The sequence below is a fragment of the Rhineura floridana genome, chromosome 5, assembly GCF_030035675.1.
Source record: "Rhineura floridana isolate rRhiFlo1 chromosome 5, rRhiFlo1.hap2, whole genome shotgun sequence".
Classification (NCBI taxonomy): domain Eukaryota; kingdom Metazoa; phylum Chordata; class Lepidosauria; order Squamata; family Rhineuridae; genus Rhineura; species Rhineura floridana.
In genome coordinates, this window is record NC_084484.1 from 40,917,805 (window position 1) to 40,944,953 (window position 27,149).

Sequence of the window (27,149 nt, forward strand, 5' to 3'; positions counted from 1 at the left end):
AAGAGAGGAGCTGGTGGAGAAGTGCATAACATTCAATTTACCTCACGAGGGTAAAGGGGTAGATGAATTGCGAGTAGCATTGAAAGCATTCACATATGTTCAACAAAAACAACCTGTCAGAGAAGAGAACCCAGAAGGGTACTCAAGCAATCCCGCTTATATAGAGTATTTGAGAGAGAAGTTAAAGTTGGAAACTGAGAGATTGAGCATGGAAGGTGCAGAGAAGGAAAAACAGCGGGAGTTGGAAATTGAGAGAATGAGAATGGATACTGAAAGGATGAGAATGGGGTTTGAGGAGAGGGAGAAGCAACGAGCATTGGATGCTGAGATACAGGTGGAAAAGTTAAAATTTGAAAGAGAGAAGTTTCATTTTGATGAAACAAGAAAGGACAGAAATGAAACCAAAATAAAGGTTACACCAAAAGATTTTGCGGTGTTTGAACCTGGACAAGACCCACAGATTTACCTCAACACCTTCGAAAAGGCAGCTCAGATGTGGGGGCTACCGGAGGATAAATATATGCAATATTTATCAAATCTGATCAAAGGGGAATTGGCAGAGGTATACCAATATTTCCCCTCAGACAGGCCCGTCACATATGCCGAATTTAAAGAGGCAGTGTACAAAAGATTCAGACTGGGACCTGACTACTTTAGGAAGTTATTTCGAAACTGTCAGATCCAAGCAGGGAGGTCTTTTGTTGAACTGGGAGCAAAATTGATGGACATATTTGGAAAGTGGATGGGAAGTGCCAAAGCTCAGTCAGTGGAAGAGGTGAAAAGCCTCATGATACTGGATCAATTATACCATCAGTTACCACCAGAAATAAGGCTCCTTGTCAAAGACCGTTCCCCTACATCTGTTCAAGAGGCAGCAGAGTTGGCAGATCACTTTGCCTCCAATAGAACTGGCTGGGTGGGGAAAACATCAAGAGAGTTTAAACCCAGACCATATAATGGTGGCAGAAAGGATGTGGTACCACAGCGAGTGAGTCCTCCAATAAAGTCTGAAGGGCACAGGACACCCCAGAGTGGATCTGTGTACCCTAAAATGGAGGAGAAATTATGTTATAAATGTGGAAGACCGGGGCACCTACATTTTCAATGTGAGGTTGCCAACCCCATTGGTAATCCTGCTCAGGGAAGGGCAGTGAAAACAGAACCAAGGGAGTTAGAAACAAAGAAGGTTCAGTTCTGCCAGATAAACTGGACAAATGTAAATGACTTTGATTCGAGTCTGAGGGAAGAAGTGAGTGTGCAAGGGGCAAATTATTGGGCATTAATAATAATAATAATAATAATAATAATAATAATAATAATAATAATAATAATGATTTAATTTGTGGGTCGCCTATCTGGCCAATGGCCACTCTAGGCGACATACAATTTAACAACAATACATTACATCATAATAAAATACATCATAAAATACAATATAACAATAAAACAATAAAACAGTTCCAGTACAGAGTAGTAGGCTATTCGTCGTAAAAATTTAACCCTCCCCGTAAGTCCCAAAGGCCTGTCTGAAGAGCCAGGTCTTCAAACTTGGCGGAATACATTCAGGGAAGGGGCATGTCGAAGGTCATACGGGAGGGAGTTCCAGAGAGTGGGGGCCGCCACTGAAAATGCCCTCTCTCTTGTCCCCGCCAACCTAGCTGTTTTAGTTGGCGGGATTGAGAGAAGGTCCTGTGTGGCTGATCTTGTTGGGCGGCATGGTTGGTGGCGCTGGAGGCGCTCCATCAGATAAACTGGGCCGAGACCGTATAGTGATTTAAAGGTTAATACCAACACCTTGAATTGGGCCCGGAAAATAACTGGAAGCCAGTGTAGGTCGAACAACACTGGGGTGATGTGTTCCCAGCGGTGACAGTTTGTAAGTAGTCGAGCCGCAGCATTTTGTATCAGTTGTAATTTCCGGACCGTTTTCAAGGGTAACCCCACGTAGAGCGCATTATAGTAATCCAACCGAGAGGTGACCAGGGCATGTACCACCAGTGGGAGCTGATGAGCAGGAAGGTAAGGCTGCAGTCTACGAATGAGGTGTAATTGATACCAAGCTGCCCGGCTTGATACTGGTGCCGCTCAGACGTTACTGAGGCCCGATTTGATAAAATCTGAGGAAATATTACCTCAGGAAACGGTGACAATCCAAGGAGTGAGGGGTGAACCAGAAAGCATACCCATGGCCCTGATAAAATTAAAGTGGACAGGAAAGGAGGAAATATGTAAAGTAGGTATTAATGCCCAACAACAAGAACCAGTGATACTGGGAAGAGATGTTATGGGGGCACAAGGAAAAATATATGTGGTGACCAGACAACAACTTGGCAAAGCAACAGAAACCATGTTAACAGAGGCCGAAGAAAACAGGGTGGAACCTGTTATCGAGCCTAAGGTCGCCATAGCAACCCCTGGCAGGCCTGCTAAAAGAGACAAACTGTATCAAATGGTCTCTAGTGAAGAGGCAGAGCAGTTCAGGGAAGAGCTGGATAAGGATGCAAGTTTGAAGCAAATGAAGGACCAAGCCCTTACACAAAAGATTCCCTTTACTGACAATTTGAGGAATCAAATTGTGTGTGAGAATGGGATTTTATATAGACTGTGGATGCCTGCTGAGAGAGAGAATGAATGTGAACCAGTGAAACAATTGATGGTACCTAGCAAATACAGAGCCAGATTGCTAGAGGTAGCCCATGATGTCCCAAGTGCAGGGCATCTTGGAATAAAGAAGACCAAGAAAAGATTGGCTGCACATTATTATTGGCCAAATATTTCTAAAGACGTAAAACAATATTGTTTATCTTGTGACATATGCCAAAAGGTGGGGAAAAGTGGAGTAAAGACAAAAGCACCACTGAAGCCCCTTCCTATAATAGGACAACCCTTTTATAGAGTGGGAATAGATTTGGTGGGCCCTTTTTCCAAACCCACAAGGCATGGCAAGAAATATCTATTGGTGGTGGTGGATTTTGCCACCAGATACCCAGACGCTGACGCACTAAGATCCGTGGAAGCCCCTGTAGTGGCAGAGGCTTTATTAAAAATCTTTATGAGACTGGGTTTCCCTCATGAAGTGTTGACGGATCAAGGCAGTGTATTCATGGGAGAAGCGATGCAATGTATGTGGAAGTGTTGTGGTCTAAAACATTTAAAGACAACTACTTACCATCCAGCAACTAATGGGTTAACTGAGAGATTCAATGGGGTTCTGAAGGGCATGATAGCGCTGGGAGTCGTCTTGCTACAAGAGAGAGGAGGCACCAGACATCCAGTGGTGTATCTTAGTTGCAAGCTGACATCGAGGGAGAAGAATTATTCGTCGGTCCAAAAGGAGTGCCTAGCGGTCGTGTGGGGACTGAGCAAGTTGCACCCATATGTGTGGGGACGAAGATTTACAGTGACGATGGATCATCGAGCATTGTTATGGTTACAGACTATGAAAAACCATAACACTATGCTGCAGAGGTGGTCCTGGGCTCTACAAGATTACCAGGTGGACTTCAAGTTCATAAAAGGCAAGGACAATGTATTGGCCGATGGACTTTCAAGGCAGGTGGCCAGGACTGCAGTGACGTGACCCAGACGTGGGTGCAAAAAAAAAAAGACATTTTCCCCAAAGAGACTTGTTTTTTATTGTTAACGTGTTGTATGAATCCTAGAGCAGGAATAATACTTTGCTGTTATTTTAAGGGGGGGAAATGTGATGTTCCTGCTTATAGTGTAAATATGGTAAGTGCTGTTTATATAGAAGACATATGGTAAGTGGAGTGAAAGAGGAGGGGGGAGTACATGAGCAGTAGAATGCTGGATGATTGGCTGAGCGTTTGAATGGCTGGGAGTATAAATGGAAGAATGACAGTTGAATCTGGGTGGATGTTAGGGTGGAGAAGAAGGTGTTTGGTGGTGGATGTTGGGAGTGTGGAGAAAGAGGTGTTTGAGGGTAGAGGTCAGGAGTGTGGAGAAAGAGGGAGTTGGAGTTCTGATTAATAATAAGTCAAGTACAAAACAGGAATAGATGAAACCATATGCTTGTGAAACATTCTAAAACTAATCTTGTTATTTCTGATATTTAATAAATATTTATTTGGTTTACCAAAGGCCAGATCCTTGGCTGGGGGATATACATACCAGAAGGGAGGGCAAGGTAATTACCAAGGCTGAACAGAAACAGTATCTAATGGTGGCAGCGGTGAAGGGAGGAATAATAACAATTCAAGTATCCAGAGCGACCCAGAGTTGTATGCGTTATCTATAAAGATACAAGGGGGTTGGGAACAGCATAAGCACGCAGTCACAAAAGTAATCAGCTAGAGAGAGACTCAGGCAAAGTCTCTGAGAGTATTGGTTATAGGACGTGACTGGCGGTGCTGCCTAGCAGGGGGATCTAGTGAGATCTGTGCTAGAGCGGAGTGAGAAACCATATAAAGGACGGTCCGGACTGGTGGTATCCCTGGTGGTGCCTAGTGAAAGGCAGTAGCCACAAGCAGGTGGGAACCTGACAGGGAGAACCAGGGAAGGACGTCACACAGAGCTCTTGATATGGCTGATTGGTACACCATTACTCCATTCCCAGCCACTGAACTCTGTAGCTCCTTCAAAGTGATTGCTGGTCTCTGTGGCTTCTCTCACAAGTCTCCTTCTTGTTTGAGCTCTGAGTTTTGAGGGACAGCGTTTTCTTGGCAGTGCCTGGGTGGTGTGATGTCGCTTCCACTTCCTGATTATTGATCCAACTGTGCTCACTGGGATTTCCAAACACCTGGATATTATTTTGTACCCTTTTCCTTTTGTATTACATTATCTCTCACTTCTGTAGAAGGCTCATCACTTTCCTTCAGATCCACAGCCTGACCAATGATCCTTCAACAGTGGGGTTTTTATCCTGACAATTTGACAGCGACTTTAATGGTTCACAGGTGGAGGCCAATGGTAAGGTAACTGTGTCCTCCATGGGGCAATTTCTTTCATCTGTGTAAACTGGGAGCTTCCATAGCACAGGGTTGAATACTTATGCAAGCAACATGTTTCAGTTTTTTATGTTTCTTACAAACATTTCCCAACATATAATCAATGTCACCTTACAATGATTAATTTTGAGTTTCAGTGTTTCAAAATAGAATATCATACAGAACAAAATTACAATGTACCATTTGTAATTCAGTAATATGACAGCATTGGTCAGGGGTCTGATTACTTTTGCAAGGCACTGTATTTGCATTAGAAGCGGCATAGGTTCTGGAAACCTGTTAAGCATGCAGTTACATGATTCCTTATATGTTACCTGTAATGACAAAAACTTCCCCATACAGCACAGCTAATATAGGGAGGATATTTGGCAGGGACCACTGATACTTAGCTTGAGCTACCCTCTGTTAGGACAATATTAGGTTCTTGAGCTACTGCTATTTCTTGCAATACAGCCACACTTATTGCCAGAGGTAAGCCCAAAACAGTCTCAGGACATGTGTAGAGTTCTAGCTGAACTTAGTTTTTTGGAAACTCAACAAAAGAAACAGTAGGCTGTATGAACAGTAGAAAAGAGTAGATTCTGCCAGTTCTGCTTTATTACTCTGCCATACTGTTATGCTTGGGTTCTACCACTATCTAATAAGGAAGGAAATTTTAAGAACAATGGTAGGAAAAGGGTCCTGCTTCTTCTTAAGAACAAATGTTTATTGCTTTGACTAACATTTTAAAAAAAGAACCTCTGCTTCCCAGAATAGTTTCGATTCCTATGAGTTAAATTTTTGTGCACATCCAGAACGAGAACATCAATTCAAAATATTTTAAAAAGAGAAAAAACACAGATTCAAACATTCTTAGTATGTTTTCAACATACTTCATTTTTACCTTTTTGACAGCAACGCTAAGCACACTAACCAGAAAATAAGCCCCACTGTGCTCAGTAGGCCTTGCCTCTGAGTAAACATAGGATCGTGCAGTTAAAATATGAGCAATATAAGGAAAGTGTATGATATGGTGTTATTATTGCCGCCCTGGTCTCCTTCTGGGAGGAAGGGCGGGAAATAAATAAATAAATAAATCTTAAAATATTTCCAAATATTCCAGTGAAAATAATTGCCAAGTAAAGCTTTGCCTATGACATTAACATATTTTATTGTGTGTGTGTTTCCCCCCCCCCACTATGAAATACTTCGAGTCAACTACTTTTGGCTACTGGAGTAACCTTTCAGCTATTTATACAGCATGTATACTATGGTATACATTTAGAAGGAAACAACAAAAAGTCAAATAAATACGAGTGATCAGATGTCAAATCAATTTAAGGCAGCAGAAGTTCTTTGATTCAACATTTTCAAGGAAACTCACATCAAGTTTCACTGATTATGGGAAGCGAGAAGAACAAAGAGATAATACTGTACAGGGCATAGAACCGGAATAGCTGATACGACACTTTCCGGGTGTTGTTAGTAGAGATGATGATGATGATTTGATTTATATCCCACCCTTCCTCCCAGCAGGAGCCCAGGGTGGCAAACAAAAGCACTAAAAACATTAAAACATCATAACAACAAACTTTAAAACACATTAAAACATCTTCAAAAACATTACTTAAAAAAGCTTTCAAAACATCTTCAAAGATTAATAACATTTTAAAAAAGAAGGTTTAAGAATATATTAAAAAGCAATTCCAACACAGACACAGACTGGAATAGGTCTCAACTTAAAAGGCTTGTTGAAAGAGGAAAGTTTTCAATAGGCGCCAAAAAGATAACAGAGATGGTGCTTGTCTAATATTTAAGATGAGGGAATTCCACAAGGTAGGTGCCGCCACACTGAAGGTCTGTTTCCTATGTTGTGCAGAACAGACCTCCTGATAAGATGTCATCTGCAGGAGGACCTCACATGCAGAACGCAGTGATTGATTGGGTATATATGGGATAAGATGGTCTTTCAGGTATCCTGGTCTCCAGCTGTATAGGGCTTTGTACACCAAAATTAGAACCTTGAACTTGGCCTGGTAGCAAATGGGCAACCAGTGCAATTCTTTCAGCAGCGGGGTGACATGTCGGTGATACCCTGCCCAGTGAGCAGTCTGACCGCCGCATTTTGCACCAGCTGCAACTTCTGGACCAACCTCAAGAGCAGCCCCACATACAGTGCATTACAGTAATCCAACCTGGAGGTTACCAGTGAATGGACAACAGTGGTCAGGCTATCCTGGTCCAGAAACGGCCGCAGCTGTCTTACCAGCCGAGGCTGATAAAAGCCACTCCTTGCCTTGGAGGTCACCTGGGCCTCTAGTGATAAAGATGGATCCAGGAGCACCCCAAGACTATGAGCCTGCTCTTTCAGAGGGAGTACGACCCCATCCAAAGCAGGCAACTGACCAATTATCCGAACTCGGGAACCACCAACCCACAGTGCCTCCGTCTTCCTAGGATTCAGGCTCAGTTTATTGGCCCTCATCCAGCCCACTACCAAGTCCAGGCAGTGGCCAAGGGCTTGCACGGCCTCTCCCAATTCAGACGTTATGGAGAAATAGAGCATACTGCTGACACTTTGCCCCAAATCTCCTGATGACTGCTCCCAAGATATTCATATAGATATTAAACAGCATGGCGGACAAGATGGTACCCTGCGGCACCCCACAGCACAACTGCCAGGGGGCCAAAAGACAGCCACCCAATTCTATTCTCTGAGAACGACCCTGGAGATAGGATCGGAACCACTGCAAAACAGTGACTCCAATACCCATCTCACCAAGTCAGCCCAGAAGCATACCACGGTCCATGGTATCAAAAGCCGGTGAGAGATCAAGTAAGAATAACAGGGTCGCACTCCTCCTGTCCTTCTCCCAATAAAGGTCATCCATCAGGGCCACCGAGGTCGATTCAGTCCCATAACCAGGGCTGAACCCAGACTGGGATGGGTCAAGATAATCTGTTTCATCCAAGAGAACTTGCCATTGCTGTGCCACAACTCTCTCAGTCACCTTCCCTTAAAAAATGGGTCCAGGGTGGGCTTTGTCAGGAGTGGTTGGACCACTGCCTCTTTCAAGGTGGCTGGAACCACTGCCTCCCACAATGATGCGTTGACCACACTCTGGATCCATTCGGTCAACCCTCCTCAGCAAGCTTTAATAAACCAACAAGGGCAAGGGTCGAGAGGACACATTGCTGGCGGCATCAACGCAAACACCTTGTCTACGTCATCAGGCTGCATCAACTGAAACTGTTCCCAAGAAGTTGCAGCAGACAATGTACTGGGCACCTCATTGGGAACTACAGTAGATGTGGATGGGGCATAAAGACTGCTACAGAGGCGAGCAACTTTACCCTCAAAGCATCTTGCAAACAATTCAGAGTGGGCCTCCGAAAGGTCTAAAACTCCACTGCCTGGAGTTGATGTCAACAACCCCCTGACAATACGGAAAAGCTCCACTGGACAGGTACTTGAGGATGCGATGGAGGCAGAGAAGTGGGCCTTCCTCACCCTCACCGCCACACAGTAGGCACGGATAGGATATTTTACTCATGCCCAATCAGTCTCACAGTACATCTTTTGCCACTTGTGCTCTAGCCGTCGTCCAACCTGTTTCATTGCCCTTAGCTCACTGGTGTAGGAAGGTGGAAACCGGGCTCCACAATGCCGGAGAGGGCACTCGGGGGCAACCATGTCAAGAACCCAACGCGCCTCGCTGTTCCACAGTGTGACAAGGGCTTCAACAGGGTCATCCACTCTATCTACTGGGAACAGGGCATTCAGGAATCCTGTGGATTCCATTAGACTCCAGGGGTGGAACATCTTAATCTGTCTACCAGTCCTGCAAGGAAGGATCGGAGCCATAAGTCTAAACTTCACCAGGAAGTGGTCTGACCATGACAATGGGGTGACATCCACCCTCCCATCTCCAGACCATCCCTTCCCCCATCTGGAGCAAAAACCAAGTCAAGGATGTGCCCTGCCCTCTGTGTCGGGACAGTATGAAGCTGAAGTTGGTTCATAGTTCCCAGTTCCTTATTTGCTTGAAAGTTCAAAACACTAAAAAAGAAAAAGTTGACAGCTACAGCAACTTCAAGCCAAATTAACATGTCTCTGAACCAGGGCTGTGGAGTCGGTACGCCAAACCTTCAACTCCGACTCTGACTCCTCTATTTTTCTACTGTCCGACTCTGACTCCACCCAAAATTGCTTCCAACTCCACAGCCCTGGAAAGGGCTGTAAATGTCTTTTTAAATTGGAAGCTTTCATAGGAGCATTTTTATCGCTGCCTGAATATGCGCTGATCTTGGCATCACAGCATTTGTCTTCATCTGGGTCCTGTGTCATACACTGACAAACAAAATGTTTTCCATCTTGAGTTATGGTGAAATGCTCAACTACAGCTGACTTCATGGGAAGCTTCTTTGACATTCTGAATTTATATTTTTAAAAAATTGTCAATCAAAATTTGTTTTGAAGCCAGAGTCAGAGTCGGTACATTTCTACCAACTCCAAGTCCACTCAAAATTGCTTCCGACTCTGACTCCATGACTCCGACTCCATAGCCCTGCTCTGAACTCCATAATATATGTTGGGGTACCCTGTATGATATATCACTGTGATCAGGGGACTCTCCCTGTCAAGAATAACAATACATTCATGCAATCAAAATCATCAGGCTTCTGATATTATCATAAATACATGATGTCATAAAATCATAAAAAATAAGTAACTGGGGGTGCCCATCCCAAAATCTGCTCTGGGCCAGGACAAATCATATACCCAGGAAAGGGGAGGGTGTCCTCTACAAGATGCCACTGCACCCCACAGAGAAGGGCATCTATGCAAAACCAAAATAGACAAAAACAGGAAGGGAAAAATAAGTAACTGGGGGTACCCACCCCAAAATCTGCTCTGAGCCTGGACAAATCATACAGCCAAGGAAAGGGGAGGATATGAGATGCCACTGCGCCCCGCATGGCCCAGATGTTCTCCTGGGTGCAGGGCATGGAGGAGGGCATGTACGCAAAACCAAAATAGACAAAAAACACTAAGGGATAAATAAGTAACTGGGGGTGCCCACCCCAAAATCTGCTCTGGGCCAAGACAAATCAAATACCCCAGGAAAGGGGAGGGTGTCCTCTACGAGATGCCACTGTGTCCTGCCTGGCCCAGAGCGTCTGCTGGGCACAGAGCACAGATGAGGGCATCTATCAAAAACCAAAGCAAACAAAAACATACAGGAAAAAATAAGTAACTGGTCGCCCAACTCCAGAGATTCCTGGATGATACGGATTATCTGGATCCATTTCAATCTGGTTTCAGGCCTGGCTATGGGACAGAGACGGCTTTGGTTGCCTTGGTGGATGACCTACGCAGAGAACTGGACAGGGGAAGTGTGTCTCTGTTGGTTCTACTGGACCTCTCAGCGGCTTTCGATACCATCGATCATGGTATCCTTCTGGGCCGCCTTGCCGAGATGGGACTTGGGGGCACTGTGTTACAGTGGCTCCAATCCTTCCTGGAGGACCGAACCCAGAAGGTGGTACTGGGGGACTCCTGCTCGACCCCTTGGCCACTGACCTATGGGGTCCCTCAGGGTTCCGTTTTGTCCCCCATGTTATTCAACATCTACATGAAACCGCTGGGAGAGGTTGTCCGGGGTTTGGGGGTTCAGTACCATCAGTATGCTGATGACACTCAACTCTATTTCTCTTTTCCACCTGAAGCCAAGGAAGCCGTACAGGTCCTAAACCAGTGTCTGGCATCATTGATGGACTGGATGAGGGCAAACAAGTTGAGATTAAATCCTGACAAAACAGAGGTACTCCTGGTCAGTCGGAGGGCAGATCAGGGAATAGGGATTCAACCGGTGCTGGATGGGGTCGCACTCCCCCTGAAGTCTCAGGTTCGCAGTTTGGGTGTACTCCTGGACTCAGCTTTGAATTTGGAGGCCCAGATTGCTGCTGTATCCAGGAGCGTATTTGCCCAATTAAAACTGGTGCGCCAGCTGCGCCCGTTCCTGGAGCTACCTGATATGACTAGGGTGATGCATGCCTTGGTTACATCCCGCTTAGACTACTGTAACGCGCTCTACGTGGGGCTGCCTTTGAAGACTGTTCGGAAACTTAAATTGGTACAAAGAGCTGCAGCCAGAGTGCTAACCGGGGCTGGTTACAGGGACCATACAACTCCCCTGTTACAACAGCTCCACTGGCTGCCAATTTGTTTCCGGTCACAATTCAAAGTGCTGGTTTTGACCTACAGAGCCCTATACGGCTCAGGTCCAGACTATTTGACAGATCGTATCTCCCTACATGAACCTGTCCGGGATTTGAGATCTTCTGGTGAGGCCCTTCTTGTGTTCCCCACACCTTCGCAAGCACATATGACGCGGACACGAGATAGGGCCTTTTCGGTGGCCGCCCCTAGGCTGTGGAACTCCCTTCCGAGTGAGGTGCGATCAGCTCCCTCCTTGCCGTCTTTCCGGCGACAAGTAAAGACTGTTTTATTTCAACAGGCATTTGAGATAGAGAACGACCAGGATTAAGTGTCATAGGTTTGGTGATTACATTATATGATCTTATTATTTTAAATTGTCCGCTGTTTTTAACCTATATTTTATGGTTTTAATTTTTCTCATAGTTTAATTCTTTTTTAATAATATACTCTGTATGTTTTAATGGTGTTGTTTTTAGTTGTAAGCCGCTCTGAGTCCTATTGGAAAAAGGGCGGGGTAGAAATAAAGTTGATTATTTATTATTATTATTAACTGGGGGTGTCCACCCCAAACTCTGCTGTGGGCCAGGACAAAGCATACACTCAAGGAAAGGGTAGAGTGTCCTCTATGAGATGCCACTGCGTCCCACCTGGCCCAGAGCTTCTCCTGGGCACAGGGCACGCATAGTAGCATCTATGCACATGGACAAAAAGAGGCAGAAAAAAAATAAGTAACTGGGGGTACCTCCCCCAAGATCTGCTCTGGACCAGGACAAATCACATACCCCAGGAAAGGGGAGGGTGTCCTCTATGAGATGCCAGTGTGTCCCACCTGGCCCAGTGCTTCTGCTGGGCGCAGGGCACGGATGAGGGCATCTACGCAAAACCAAAGCAAAATTTACAGGAAAAATAAGTGACTGAGGGTGCCCACCCCAAAATCTGCTCTGGGCCAGGACAAATCATACAACCCAGGAAAGGGGAGGGTGTCCTCTATGAGATATCAGTGTGTCCTGCCTGGCCCAGAGCTTCTGCTGGGCACTGGGCACGCACGAGTGCATCTATGCAAAATCAAAATGGAAAAAAATATGCAGAAAAAAATAAGTAACTGGGGGTACCCCCAAATCTGCTCTGCGCCAGGACAAATCATACACCCCAGGAAAGGGGAGGGTGTTCTCTACAAGGTATCAGTGTGTCCAGCCTGGCCCAGAGCTGCTGCTGGGCGCAGACCACGGATGAGGGCTTCTATGCAGAACGAAAATGGACAAAAACATGCAGGAAAAGATAAGTAACTGGGGGTGCCCACCCCAAAATCTGCTCTGGGCCAGGTCAAATCATATACCCCAGGATAAACGACAGTGTGCTCTATGAGATGCATGTCTTTCCCAGCTAAAATACGGAAAAGTAAATAGGGAAAAAGATGTAATTTGGGGTGACCACTCCAAAATCTTCTGTGGGCTATGAAAAATATTCACTTGAGCAAAGTGAATAGTGTCCTCCGTGAGGTGCCACTGCATCCTGCCTGGCATGGTTTGTGGTCATACAGAACAGATATGGGCATCTATGCACAACAACAATAATCAAACTATGTAGAAAATACATAAGGAACTGTGGGTTTCCACCACCAAACATGCTTTGGCCACTGCAGGTCATACACCCATGCATTCCGGAGAGGGTTCCCACCCAATTCAGAACTTCTTGTGTCTGTAGGGCACAGACAAGGGCATATATGTATTAGAAAAAATAGCAAATATATACAGGAAAAGAATAAGGAAATGAGGTGCCCACCACAAAAGATGGTTTGGGGCACTATAAAACATATTTGGTTGCATCTGGGAGTGTCTTCTCTGAGATGCCATCCATGAATACTTTTGAGTGTCATCTATGAAATTACATCTTCAAGAAATCATTGTTGTTTAACCTGCCACGTGTCTTTCTGTTGCCAACACCAATGGCTTTTTAAAATATTAATATTTGAGCTGTCACAAGGTGAGTAAGAGGGAAGACCAATACAAATATTAAACATAAAAAAATCCTATCAGAGATCGTACACTTCGTCTTTCAACAACCCTTTTAAGGAGAGACCTTGTCCCAGTGTGCGTCTGTACTGGAATTATATTTAAGATGTTTTTAACAATGTTTTGTAATTTTCAAAAGGTGCTTTTCAATGTTTTGTATTTGATTTTGTAAAGATTTTTTGTTTTTAAAAGACTTGGGGGGGTTCACTTGTTTGCCACCCTGTGCTAATTCTGGGTGGAAGGACAGGGTAGAAATATAATAAATAAATAAACAAATACATACATACAACCATACTTTCAGAGGTACTTTTTCGTTTTCTATATATATATATTAAAAAATTAATAAGTCAATAGTGTTATTGGCTTGACTATTCAAACAGTAAAAGAAATAACCATTTTCTTTATCATCAAAGATAAGGATCCAGGTGGGAAAAAATACCTTGGGGCCAGGGCTTTGGCAGTCTCTCAACTGACTGCCAAAAAATCCATCAGTTTGCTGTGTGTATCCTGAAACAGCAATCATTGGTTCATGCCTCCACATCTAACTTGGCTGCAATTGAAACCAGGGCTGTGGAGTTGGTATGTCAAACCTTCTACTCCAACTCCTCTATTTTTCTACTGTCCAACTCCAACTCCTTCATAAATTTATTTATTTAAAATATTTATACCCCACCGTTTTTCCGAGGAACTCAGGGCGGCTTACATTAAAACATTAAAACAGCAATAATTAATAAACATGATATTCAGTTTAAGCAATTTAAAATGGAATTAAATAAACATAGGTTAAAACTAACTACATTGGTTAAAAGCCCGTCTAAATAGAACAGTCTTCACCTGTGCACGAAAATTTGATAATGAGGAAGCCAACCGGACCTCAATAGGGAGAGAGTTCCACAGTCTAGGGGCGGCCACCGAAAAAGCCCTATTCTGTGTCAAATGGCAAATGTATATTAATTTATTAATATTAAGATGCAAAACATTGCAGGAAAAAGGATGGATGTCTTTTTAAGACAAGGTCTTCAATTCTAAGTTTCTTTCCTGGACATTTCCACCCCCCTTAATAATGTTATTTGTTATTTAGTTTAATTTTTGTGAATTGCATTTCTTTCATTGATGTATTTTTATACTTGTGGGTTTTTTTCTTTGTAACCTGCATTGAGGGCCTTTGGCCAAAAGGCAGGGTATAAATAATTTTTTAAAAAAATTAAAATATTAATTTTATTTTGAAGCCGGAGTCGGAACATTTCTACCGACTCCGAATCCACTCAAAATTGCTTCTGACTCCACAGCCCTGATTGAAACCTAACTTTAGTTACCATTCCCCTTCACTTTGCCTAACAGTTAGCACCACAGTTATATTTGCAAACTGCAACTAACTACAGATTAAGCCATTACATCTCAACTGTCTCTGTATCTTTAAAAGTTGTTCAGGGGGAAGGGGGAATTTCACCCTTGTGGTTTTTCCCATTACACTGTTGCACTTGGCTGAATTTTCTCTTCTCTTAAAGATAGAGGATCATTCTCAGGCCCTGAGCCTGGCAACCAACCCTATGTTATATACTGACATTTTAAAAGAGATGCCGAATCTTTGAATTCTACCTATCTAGAGTTTCTTTTCAATAAGTGGAGATCATGAATACTGAGGACTGTGACTACATGGGCTGTAGCCAGCATCACAACAGTGAAGGAAGGAAACCAGCCAAACAAACCCCTCCTTTCTGGAACTCTCACTGTTGACACCACATAGGTATTCCCCACCACCTTCTCCTTTTACAGCCTTTTAACATTTTGGACTTGTAAATTGGCCCCAACCTGTTCCCTATATTAGGTAGAGCAGTATGGCACTTAAGCCAACAACACCTCCTCTTACCCAAGTTAGTTTTAGTAAGACAGGTTTAAACAGTTTGTGATGATACCTTTAGAGAAGAAAACATTAGTTTTAATGTTTTGGTAGTTACCTTTAACAGCAAATAAAAATAAACAGATAAAGGCATCTAGGTAGACCTGTTCTGAACTTGCTTCCATAACCAAGCAAATACTTATCAATCCAGAGGCTTTCAGCCCTCAGTTCAGTTTATCCAGCTAGGATCTATCACAAATATCCCTCTTGGCTCCTTGCTTCAGCCTTTTTTCTTTTGTAACAGGGCTCTAACTTCAGTTCTTCCTAAGTTCTTCTCTCTGTGCTCCAGCTTTTTTCTCTCCAATTCTAAAACTAAGAACTCTATTTTCTAGTTTGACTTGTATGCAACATTTTCACTCACCCTTCCAATTGTTTAGACAATAAGGAAAGCAGACTCCAGGTTAAGTTTCTACTTCCTCTTAATTTCTAGGTTCCTAGGTTGAACTCTGACTTCCTAGGACAAAACATCCTGTGGAGAACTTCTGGCCCTCCTATGCAGAAGAGCCTCTAAAACAAAAAAACACCACTTTACAATACAGGTTTTATAATCCCAAACCAAACAGAAAATGGCTTTAAGTATTGCTCCTTCACAAGGACAAAACATGAAAAAGCAATTTTGAATTGTAAAAAGTGAAAACATTATCACAGACATTTACGGGCTAGTCAAACTCTACAATTGTGTCTTTCTTTTCAGTGTTACCCATGTGGACTTCCACTCATACAACTTGATTAGTCTTTCTTTTCCTCCTTGCTGCACCCCCATGTGCCCTAAAAATCTGCTCCAGCAAGTTGGAAGACCCTCCAGAGGACAACTGTGGGGCACACAATAGTTGCAGCAGGGAGAAGAGTAAGAAGACCCATTGTGTAATTAAGTCCACTGCATTTGTGCACCAACATCACTGAATACAACCCATGTTATTTCTATAATGAATTCAATTGTTTCCTTGTTGAAAGTAACATTTTAAATTGCTTAATTTGCGGAAATCTCTCCCATTAGAGACATAGATGGGAACAACATTGATGGGCTTCTCTGCCATGGTAAAAACTTATTTGTTCTCCTAGGCTTTCATAGTTTAATTTACTTTTTTCAGCTGTTAGCCTTTCTATGTTCTATACTGATTGTTATGATTTTACTGTGGTTTTAAACTTACTGCTGGTTTTCTTATTTTTGTGTGTGAGATTCTTACTGGTATGTTTTGATGTAAACCACACTGACATCTTTTTTGATGAAAAGTGGTATAAAAGAACCCTAAATAAAAAAAATGCTTGCAGTAAATTTGACTCCCTACATCAGTAGCAATCTTTAAAGACCAGACCTATGTAGGGCAGAAAGCATATTTCCAATTTGTACATAACTCAAAAGATTTATAACCTTGCAGAATTCTTTAGGGAGATAGCCCATAAAAGCAACACCTGGATGATGTGGCTGACAAGAGGTAATCATGTTTCTGTTTTTAAATTCTGCTTTAATAGTTAAAATTACCCAGTTATCTACTAACTACCGGGGGGGGGGGGAATAGCCAAAGACCAAGCACACAATCACTGCCCTCTGGGTCACATGCTTCTCAAAAAGCAAGAAAACAAGATGAGAATCTTAGTGAAACTGAAGCAATAGATAGCTGAGGGTGTACAGTGTACAAACAGGGCAGTGGCTTCCAAACCATCTACCTTTTTTTTCTTTTTTGCAGAGAAAAGATTCTCTGCAATACTTGTGTGCTGCAGAGTTTGAACACAGGTAAAATCAGCCCCCCTGAAACCTGGCCAATTTCTGATGGGACTACCTAATGCAGGGCTGGAGAACCTTTTTTGGCTCCATAGACCAGACTCTGCCTTGCAAGCCAAATGTGGCAGGTGGGCAGGGCTGCCCACTTATCAATTACACGAGGTCATTACGATGCCACATGATTGACAGGTAGGCAGAGCTGCCCATCTGTCAAAAGCCTCCCTGAATTCCCCTTTTAAGACCCTGATCTTGGAGGCTTAAAAAAGGACTACAGGGAGACTGGGAAAGTGTTCTCCGAGTCTCCTCCCCTTCCCCCTTTAAGTCCCCAATCTTGGCAGCTTAAAGGGGGAATGTGGAGAGACTCTTAAAGCCTTTTGCAGGTCTCCCCATGCATCCCTTAAGCCACCAAAATTGGGGATTTAAAGGGGGAGGAAGAAGACTTTTAAAAGCCTTAAAGACAGCTCCCTGCACTCCTGTTTGAGCCTCCGGAGGCTGAAACAGAAGCACAGGAGCTGTCTTAAAGACTTTAGTCTTCTTACACACTTACACACACACACACACAAAGCTGCTTCAAAGGGTGCCTTTGCACAGGGCTTTAATCCCTATTCATCAACTGACCAGTGGAAACTAAACCCTGCTGCCCTGACTGTGCAATCTTGCTCTCTGCTGGGAACAGGATTGCACAGACAATACAGGATTATTTATTTATTATTTGATTTATATCCCGCCCTTCCTCCCAGTAGGAGCCCAGGGTGGCAAACAAAAGCACTAAAAACTCTTTAAAACATCATAAAAACAGACTTTAAAATATATTAAAACATCTTTAAAAACATTTTTAAAAGCTTTAAAAACCTATTTTTTTTAAAAAAGAAAAGGTTTAAACCCTGTCCTCCTGTCCATCAGCTGATGTGACCAGTGACAGCAGCTGATGGGTGTAGGATTGGTGTGGTTTGGGGAAAATGGCCTGCAGCCCAAATTGGACCCCTAGCAGGCCAAAGATTCCTCATCTCTGACCGAGTGCCTGCTAGAGTTCTTGTAGGAACAAAGATCTAAGTAGACTGAGCAACATCATTCTTGGAAAACTTTAAATACAGGTAAGTTCTGCCCAAGCCTTGCTTTGTAAATGTAACACACACACTTGGAGAGCATAACTAATACAAAGCTGAAGTTAGCCTGCCCTGTTCAAGGGCACACACTCTGGGCAATGAGCCAGTCCCTTTAGGCCCCATGTGAACTGAGACTAGATCCTAACACCTCTGTTGCTGTATATTTCAGGGGAAAATCAGTAGTATTGGATAAGTTGTCTTACAGAGAAGATCATCCAACAATATATCTTACCACTAGGAAACTTCCAACAGGCTTCCAAGCAATCACAGGACTCCCTAGAACATAGTAAAAATACTACTGCAATTGAGAATAAATGAATGGTTGTTACTATAAACTTGAGAAATTGGTGGACAGTGGACAACTGCTACTGAATACTGGTGATCCCTCCACTTCTGATTGTCTATATTCAAAAAGAAAAAACCCTGTAAAACCTATGTAAACATGTCAATTTCTTACTTTCACAGTAATAGCCAGGAATACACATTAATGACTTTAGCATGGCACAAGACACTTCTACTAACTCACTCCACCCACATTCAAATACACAGCCTGGAGAGTTTCTTGGCTGTAGCCCACAATTCCATAGTGAGGTTTCTTATGCCATGATACATTGACAGGACTGTGCGGAAAGTATGAGAGTGGGCAGCTGTATGAGTTTTCATTTGTGAGAAAAGAGTTGTTTTGAAGCTTTAGTACAGGTGTATGGAACCGTAGGCTTGGATGCCACATACAGCCTGTGACGTCCTTCCCTGGTTCTCCCTGTCAGGTTCCCACCTGCTTGTGGCTACTGCCTTTCACTAGGCACCACCAGGGACACCACCAGTCAGGACAGTCCTTTATATGGTTTCTCACTCCACTCTAGCACAGATCTCACTAGATCCCACTGCTAGGCAGCACCACCAGTACCTTCCTGTAACCAATACTCCCAGAGACTTTGCCTAAGTCTCTCTATAGCTTGTTACTTTGTGACTGTGTGGCTATGCTGTTCCCAACCCCCTTGTATCTTTATATATAAAGCATACAACTCTGGGTTGCTCTGGATACTTGACTTGTTACAATATCTCCCTTCACGCTGCCACCATTAGATACAGTTTCTGTTCAGCCTTGGTAATTACCTTGCCCTCCCTTCTGGTCTGTATATTCCCCCAACCAAGGATCAGGCCTTTGGTAAACCAAGTAAGTATTTATTTACTAACAACAGGAAATAACAAGATTACTTTAGGAATGTTTCACAAGTGTATGGTTTCATATATGGTCACTCTTTATGTTTCTGTTCATACATATACTCTTTAAATATCAGCCAAATACAATCCAAACTTCCCTCAGAACTCTGCCAACCAACCCTCACCAAACGACCTCACTCCAACTAACTCAACAACTTCTCTCCCCCTCATCACTCACAAACCTCCATTTATACCTTCAGCCAGCCAGCCACTCAGCCAATCATCATCCAGCATACTTCAGCTTCTCACCCATGCACTCCCCCTTTCTCTCTCAGTCAATTACTATACATCACCTAATAGACCCACATTTACCATATTTACATATGTGTAACCTACAGGAACATTACACAGCCCCCTAGATGTTTCTATCTGGCCTTCAGGACCAAGCCATACCATGTCCCTTCTCTCAAGGCCACACCTGACACCAGTTCTGTTCCATACCCTCCTTGAGTGTTTTTGCATGGCTAGAGTGTAGAATGTGTAGCTTGCCTGGATAGAGATAGATCAGAGAGAGAGAGAGAGAAAGAGAGAGAGAGAGAGAGAGAGAGAGAGAGAACGAACGAACGAACGAACAAGTCTTCTTTGTGGCTGGCATGTCACCTACTGTACAAAGGTCATACTCATACTTATTCCTCCACCCATTTTTGCCACTGTTCCTACCCATGATTTGCTTCTGGCATGTAGTTCACAGAAGGCTGCCTGTAAGAGAATGCAGACCTCAGTCTGAAAATGGTTCCTCATGCCTGCTCTAGTGTGTGGAGGAAAATATCCTACATTTTCTTCCTGTCTTCTAAACTGCCAGTTCATTTTAGGTCAATACAGATTCATGCAGTAGCAGTTGCCTCATCTCGCCAATACATTTATGAGCAACTATGACACAAGGAAGCTGCATAAAACAGAGCAATTACTGGATTATTTGGAATGAAGATACTTGGAGATGTTTCAGTAAGCAGAATAAGTCCGCAATAAACAGACATTTCTAGACACCATAATATAAAAAGTGTTTCACATAAAAAGTTATGCAGTCATAATACTTAGTGTATGTGATCTGCCAATTATCGCTACCTCAGTAATCCTTACAGCAACACTGTAAAGTAGGCAAATATTAATATACTGAAGTCAAGGGACTGAAGTGGAGAAATAGAAGGTTTTATTGGTCTAACCTAGTGAATTCAGAGCTAAATTGAGATTTGAAACAAGGATTAACAAGACTTGTATTTTAGTATACATTATACTAGCAGCATACATTATTACCAGCTACTCAGCTGCACACATCTGGTAAAGGAATATTTGCTTACCCCATCCTTGAGTATTACAAAGCTCAAGCAGCTGGGTACAAAGCTATCTGGTGAATTGCCATTCATATTTATAATGCCCTCTGTTGTACTAAAAGTTTATATACAACCCAGTGTACAGAAGCAGCAGTGAACCTAGAGCAAGTCTCCAGCTTTCTCTATATACTAAGAACTGTAAAAGGGCACCTGGATTGTTTTGGTAAAGGAAGGAAGGGAGCACAGACTTCCTATTCCAGCATTTGATAAACGTTTTGGCCCAGTGTAGCCAGTGTTTTTTTTAAACAAACCAACAAACCAGAATGTAGCTGAATAGCATGGGAGAGGATCTGGCAGAACAAACCATTCACTGCTTGTACCACTACAATTTAATCTTTAAGATATGAATGTTCATTTGTAATCCTAAGTACATTTAGTAAACTTCAGTAAATGCAATGAGGCTTACTTATAAGAACAAAACAAACAAAAACAAGAGGATTAGGCCATCAACATATTTGTTCTTCCCAAGAGAGGTCTTTAAAATGTATGCTGCAAGTAAACAATATAGTACTTCAAAAATAACTACACATCCCCATCGCAAAAATATTACCATAATTATAAAATCAAGGTTACTAATCTTTAAATAAACACACTCAATAAGTTCTGCTTGCATTCACATTTTTGAACACATTTTTGTTAATATATAAAAATCTGAAACTTTGGAAGGTTATAGTGTGTAAGATTGCTATTAGTAGTTTTGTTATAAGGAATTATACATTTCCACATGGTTTTTCAAAACTGGTTTAGTATGGGAGCAGTTTATTGTTCTATAGAGTTAATTACTCGTGTGACAGAAGAAAAGTATACATTATGCATGTTGGATGGTGTGAAATTCTTGCATTCTCCCATTAACCCAAAGCTGTCTTATCGTACACATGCACACTTTAGAACTAGGATATACACAGATGTGCCTACCTATAAGAGCCAGTGTTTTTCTTCTTCTGTGGGACCATGACCATCCACAGGGGCAGGAGTACACTCCCTCCTCATGAATCAGAATACTCAGATCCCCAGCTTTCATATAAAACAAAGTTCCTAGCACTTGTGGAACCAGAGATATAAGGCAAAACATGCAGGCACTGTTTTTCTGCTCTCATCTTTCAGTGCTTTTAGCCAGTGACTGGTCATAGCAGCGACTGACAATTAGGAAAGTAGGTCTGGTCAATTAGAGATAGCTAGAGTGAAACTCCCATTGTTGACTCTAGAGAACTTCTTGGTTCAATTTCAGCCTTTTATGCTGATCTTCCCTGCTGAAAAAAAAGATTGCTATCCCCAATAAAAGAAGCTAGGTGTCCGTGGTTTAGGTGTAGTTATGATTCAAGTGTAGTGTGTCTACTCAGAAAACAAAAGTGGCAGTAGAGTACTAACTCAGGTCTGATTTCACACAAAAATGTGATTCCAACCCCTCGGTGTGGTAAACATTTTAAAAATTATTTGGCAATGCATATAAAGTTCTTTGTTATTATACTCATACTATGGGGGTAGGCTGTGATTGAGAGAATGTGGATTATGCCATCTCTGCAAAGTAGCTCAGTATAGTTATATCCAATTTTGCTGGCCCGGGGGGGGGGGAGGGATAGAGTAATGTATAACAATCCTGAACTATAATCCAGTTTTATCCTGGTGTGTTGAGGAGATTTTTTTTTTAAAGAGAAATGCAGTGTAGCGGAGGGGGCTGTGAAGTTGACTGTAGCAGCAATGAAATTCATTAAGAGCTGGAAGTGGAGAAGAGGGCCAGGGAAAGCACTGAGGATTGCAGTGTTGAGTGACAAGCCCTGAAATGGTAGACCTGTTTTCACAGCCCTCCCTCATACAGTTCTGCTGGAAAGAAGAACTAGTTACTTCTGAGCTTGATTTTCCGAGGAAGGGATAAGTACAGATCTACAGCAGTTTCATCACTCAAACTATGTACATCTACATGCATACCAAGATACAACTTACTTTCCTCTTCCCAAAATGCAAAGAAATGTCTTCCGTTTTGTATCCTGTTCATGAAGAATTGGATTTTAAACCACATCAGCAACCACTAATGGTTCAACAATCTCTGAACTACATCCCCAGAATAAGTACATGGAAGGAAACATGAAACATAAAATCAGAGACATGAGGAAGTTTATTTATTTATTAATTGTTTTATTTATATCCTGCCTATCCTTCCAGCAGGAGCTCTCAAACCCTCTTTCTCCATTGCCTGCTAAAGTTTCATTTACAAGTCAATGGGTTTTCCCCACTGGTTTGCTTGTTTTAATGACTAAAAAAAAATCCAATTAAAAGCCTAGCAAGGTTAGGGGTCTGGGGAAAAATCAGTTATCAAAATCCTTACTTTCTACCCATCACAAATAAAAAAACAAACAAGGATGAAGGCGTTCACTTTAAAAGTTATTCAGCCAAAAATATCAGTTATTTGATAAGGCAAGCAAGGAGCAAGCTAAGTGCTATATAGTTATTTCTTTAAGCTCTGTAAGCAGCCATTCCTTAGAAGCACATGTGATCTCACTACAGCTGAATCAGGAAACCACCTACAGTTTCCCAGCACAAACAAATGCTATTATCTGCTCATGGGAAAGCTTCAGTGGGGGTGAAAAGCAACATTCCAAGAAGCACCGAGATTTACTCTCTCCAATGAAACATGGGATGAGAGACGCTCAAGTTTTAAAATTAATTATGTGCAAACACAAGATCTGTTTTAAGCATGCTTTAATATACATTGTTTGGAATATGCACGTGTATTAAATAAGTATTTCTTGAAATATGTTTTGTATCATATTCCCAACCATGTAAGTATTCAAAAGAAAGAAAAATATGAAGAAATAATGTCCAAAGTAACTATTGCGAGGTCTTTTAAATTAATTATGTTTATAAATGTATATCTTGCATTGTAACTATGAGAAGCTCTCTAAATAGTTTGCAAATAAACCAGAATAAAATCAAAGCGGTCAAAAGAAAATAGCAGCACAAAGCTGGAATACCCTTTATTCTAAATAATATGCTCTTCTAGTATATACAAATATAGCCCGTATTTCAGGTCACAGAATTTTGTAGGATAGGACTCCAGAAATCAGATTGCAATGCTACAGATGGAAGTTACCAATCCATTGTCCGCAGGCTTCATGGCACCCATGAAGGCCTTTGGTAGCACTCTCAGCAAATAGTCCAGAATCTGAGCTTTCATTTTTTTGAAGAAGTAAGTCTCTAGCCTTCTGAGAAAGAAAGTTATGGAGCAAAATGTTCAGGTACCCCTCTCAATGGTAAGTGAACTGAGCTAGTGTGGCTGCTTTTGCCTGTCAGTGTCATTAGCCAATGAGTTAAGTCAGTGAGTTGTTTGGACAACAGGCAATAGGAATCTCTGGGGTCCTAAAGAGCTGCTGTTTTGCCCTTCCTTTTAGTGCACTTTTCTTGCTTCTCTTTTTTTCCCTAGTCCTTGGAATCTCCATACTGTAGCCCTTCCTTTTTCCCTAGCAACCAGGATGCATTTCCCTGTTATGGGTCCGCCTGAGATCTAGAAATAGTACCACACAGTAAGTGCAGGTGGATGTTAAAGAATTCCTTCCCCAAATAGCAAATGCAAACTGTAAAAACTTTGCAAACAGGCTTAGGTGAGTCTCCTGCTGTTCAGGGGCTGATGTCCAAACATTCCTTAAGTTAATTGTATAGTTAAGTTAAGGTATGATAGTACAGACTGGTCTACTCAGAAAAAAGTCTTTGTGTTTAATAGGGTTTATTATCAGGTAAGTAGGTACAGGATGGCAGCCTATGCTTTGGTTTAGGGTTGCCACTGGGGAAAAACAGGGTTCTTGTGCCAGCTGTACAGCAGGCAAAAATTCAACAGGACAAACCTGTTCTAGTATGGAAACACAATGTTTCACCATGACTACTCTCTAACGTTATGTTATGCAACACCCCCATGGCAGTCTTTTTGTGACTGGTGTCCCCAGCACTCTCTCAAAAATTGAAATGCATGCTCCAGTACAAAAAGGTTGGCGACCCCTGCTATACACATTTACCTGGAAGTAAGACCCACTGAACTCAATACATCTTACTTCTGAGTAAATACATAGAGGATTGCACTGCAAGTCTCAATCATCCTAGTGATTAAAGAGTACAAAGAATTGTGCTAATAAAGTATATTGACCTATAGGCCATTACCATCTGGTATAACTAAATGACATAGCCTTTTTTGATAGCCTGTGAACCTAGCTAAACTATTAGCCATGTTGACCATCACTGGAAAACTAACTTAATTGGGGAGGGGGAGCCAAAACATGTAACATCCCATTTGGGCTATAGGTTTCACATCCTTTGTCCAATTTGGACTCAAGAGGATTCAACGTTACCAGAAAACATCCATAATGTATTGGAATATTTTTGGGAGCATCACTGAAAAGATGAAGAACAGACAGTGCAAATCCTGTAAACAATGGCAAGGAAAAAATCTTACTTTTTTAGATGTAATTTATCAAATGTTCATAGAAGCTGAGGAATGGTCTTCTACATATTATACACTAATGTTTTCCTCTTCTAGTTGACTTTCTGATACCAATCAGTAATCATCTCTCTATTACGGTAATATCTTTGAATATCTTTGTATAAAACAATACTCCTTTCCAGCCCCATCATCTGGCATTTGGAAATGAAGTTGCTTCCAATTTCATGGGTCTTAAAATAGGGTAGTAGGTAACATCTTGAAGGATTAAACTAGGTACGATTTGTTTTATAGCCTATGGCCCTAGTAAAATTATTAGCTATGATGGCAGTTGATGAGCTTCCACTGAGAAAAGCACCTTAGTTGTGTAAAAAAAGCCAAAAATACATATGAGCAACAAAATTACAAAACAAATGTAACATATTCAATGTGAAATAAAAGTCAGATGAACATGAAAGAGAACTTAATTCCATGACAGTATTTACTATGCCACACGTTGCCAACATATATTCCTTAATTCTGACCAGTTATCTCCATTGCAAAATGTGCTTTCAAATACAATACAAAACTCCTAACAAACGTTAAGCTTGGTGATTTTATTTCATTTTTCAAAGAGGAGACAAAAACATTGTGCAGCTATGGAATATTTAGTGTTACCAAGCAATATTAGACTTGAGATGCTCTGGAATGGTATGACACAGCATTTGAAAAGAAAGGAGACTGAAAACTGAAGCTAATGCACAGGCATCAAGTTTTCATTAACAAGCATTAGATTAATTAAATAAACCTTTTGTTGATTAATTGGTGGAGGCAATTTTCATTAGTGGGCTTTCAAATCAGTGCAGATCTGCTTATATTTAAAGCTACTGTGATGCATTACTGAAACAGGAAATGAAAGTATTAAAGATTGTCTGCAGTAATAGGAGAACCATCATCCGCTTATTGAATCATAAGTTCTCTCCACACTTCCTTCACCAACTCAAAAAAGCACATATATTGAGCTTCGGGGATAAATTGAATTTACATTAATTGATTTGTTATGCATTAATATCAGTTAAAAGGCTGACAGTTAATCAATTGATTGAAAACCCTACAACCCTGATCTCACTGTTTACCGGCTCTGAAGGAAGCACACATTAAGACTGAAGCCCTACCATGGCATCCTAGGTATGTTTACTTGAAAATCCCACTGCGGTTTGGTAGGGTTTACTCCCTGACAAGTGGTACAAGATTACTGCCCAAATAATCTACCTTCCTTCTATTAGTAAAAGAAAGGGGCAGTACAGAAGAGGATAACAATGAATGCGATTAGGCGAAGAAAGAGAGTTGCCTACATGAAAAGAAAAAGAATCCGTATGACTGTGATCCGTATCACAGTCCTAAACTGTGAAGCAAGAAGAAAGGCCCTACACCACTTCCTTCTCTATTGTTATATAAATCAACACCACCAGCGCTTTCCATTTGCGCCAGAGGCCTTTAAAAGCCTGGAAGCGCTACGGAGAAGCTCGGTGCCACAGGACATAGGAGCGAGGGTCAGAGGGGTCCTCTTCTCCTTGCCCTTCGTCAACCAGCTGCGCAGGGCCTCGCCTGCTCAAGGCCTACGTTGTGACCGCGACAGACTCAGCCGCCTTTGCTCACTCAGCCCCGCCCGCCCCGCTAAAGAACCGTCACTTACCATTTGGTACCGACTAGCAGGCTGGTGGTGGTGGAGGTGATGCTCCATCTCGGCGACAGCGGCCGAGTCCGGCCTGCTGGCCTCGTCGCTCCCCCTCAGCTCGCTACTTTCTCTCTGTCTTCACCGCAGCACCTTCCGCCTCTTGCCTCGCTCGCACTCTTTCGTTCTTCCTTCCTCACTCAGGAAGCGGTGGGGGTGGCTGCTCCTCCCCTTCACGGCCGCCTTCTTCGAGACCGCCCTCCCGCTCGTCTCTTCAGCCAAGCTAGAGAACGTGAGAACTGACTGAGCAGAGTCTGAGGCGGGGCTGACTGGGCGGATACGACCGTCGTCATCTTTAACACACAATTTACCACGCATTTGCAACCCGCGCGCATTAGGGCCCCTGTAACCCTTCATCTTTTTTCCCCCTTTTGGACAGGGTGCTACAGGCGGACGCCGGAGCTTTGGGTGGTGTATGAAATGCTCAAGAGTTATACTCTCGTTTCTGTTTGTTTTGTTTTAATACATATTATCGTTACTTTACGACCGTGGCTTTGGTCTATACATCCAGCAGAAAGTGATATAAAAATTCTGAGGTGGTACAGTC

General features: G+C 42.4%; 1 protein-coding gene across 2 annotated transcripts in view; it reads right to left on the bottom strand.

Moving 5' to 3' along the window:
* The window catches only part of NDFIP2 (Nedd4 family interacting protein 2), a 67,538-nt gene extending 40,699 nt beyond the window's left edge, over positions 1 to 26,839 (bottom strand). Inside the window, exon 1 of one of the 2 annotated variants that reach the window (XM_061626546.1) lies at positions 26,564 to 26,839. In XM_061626546.1, the coding sequence (XP_061482530.1) occupies positions 26,564 to 26,611 (48 nt within the window). In that variant the 5' untranslated portion in view covers positions 26,612 to 26,839. The remainder of the gene's footprint in view (positions 1 to 26,563) is intronic. The other variant, XM_061626547.1, reaches the window with a different exon arrangement.
* Between the last annotated feature and the right edge of the window lie 310 nt (positions 26,840 to 27,149).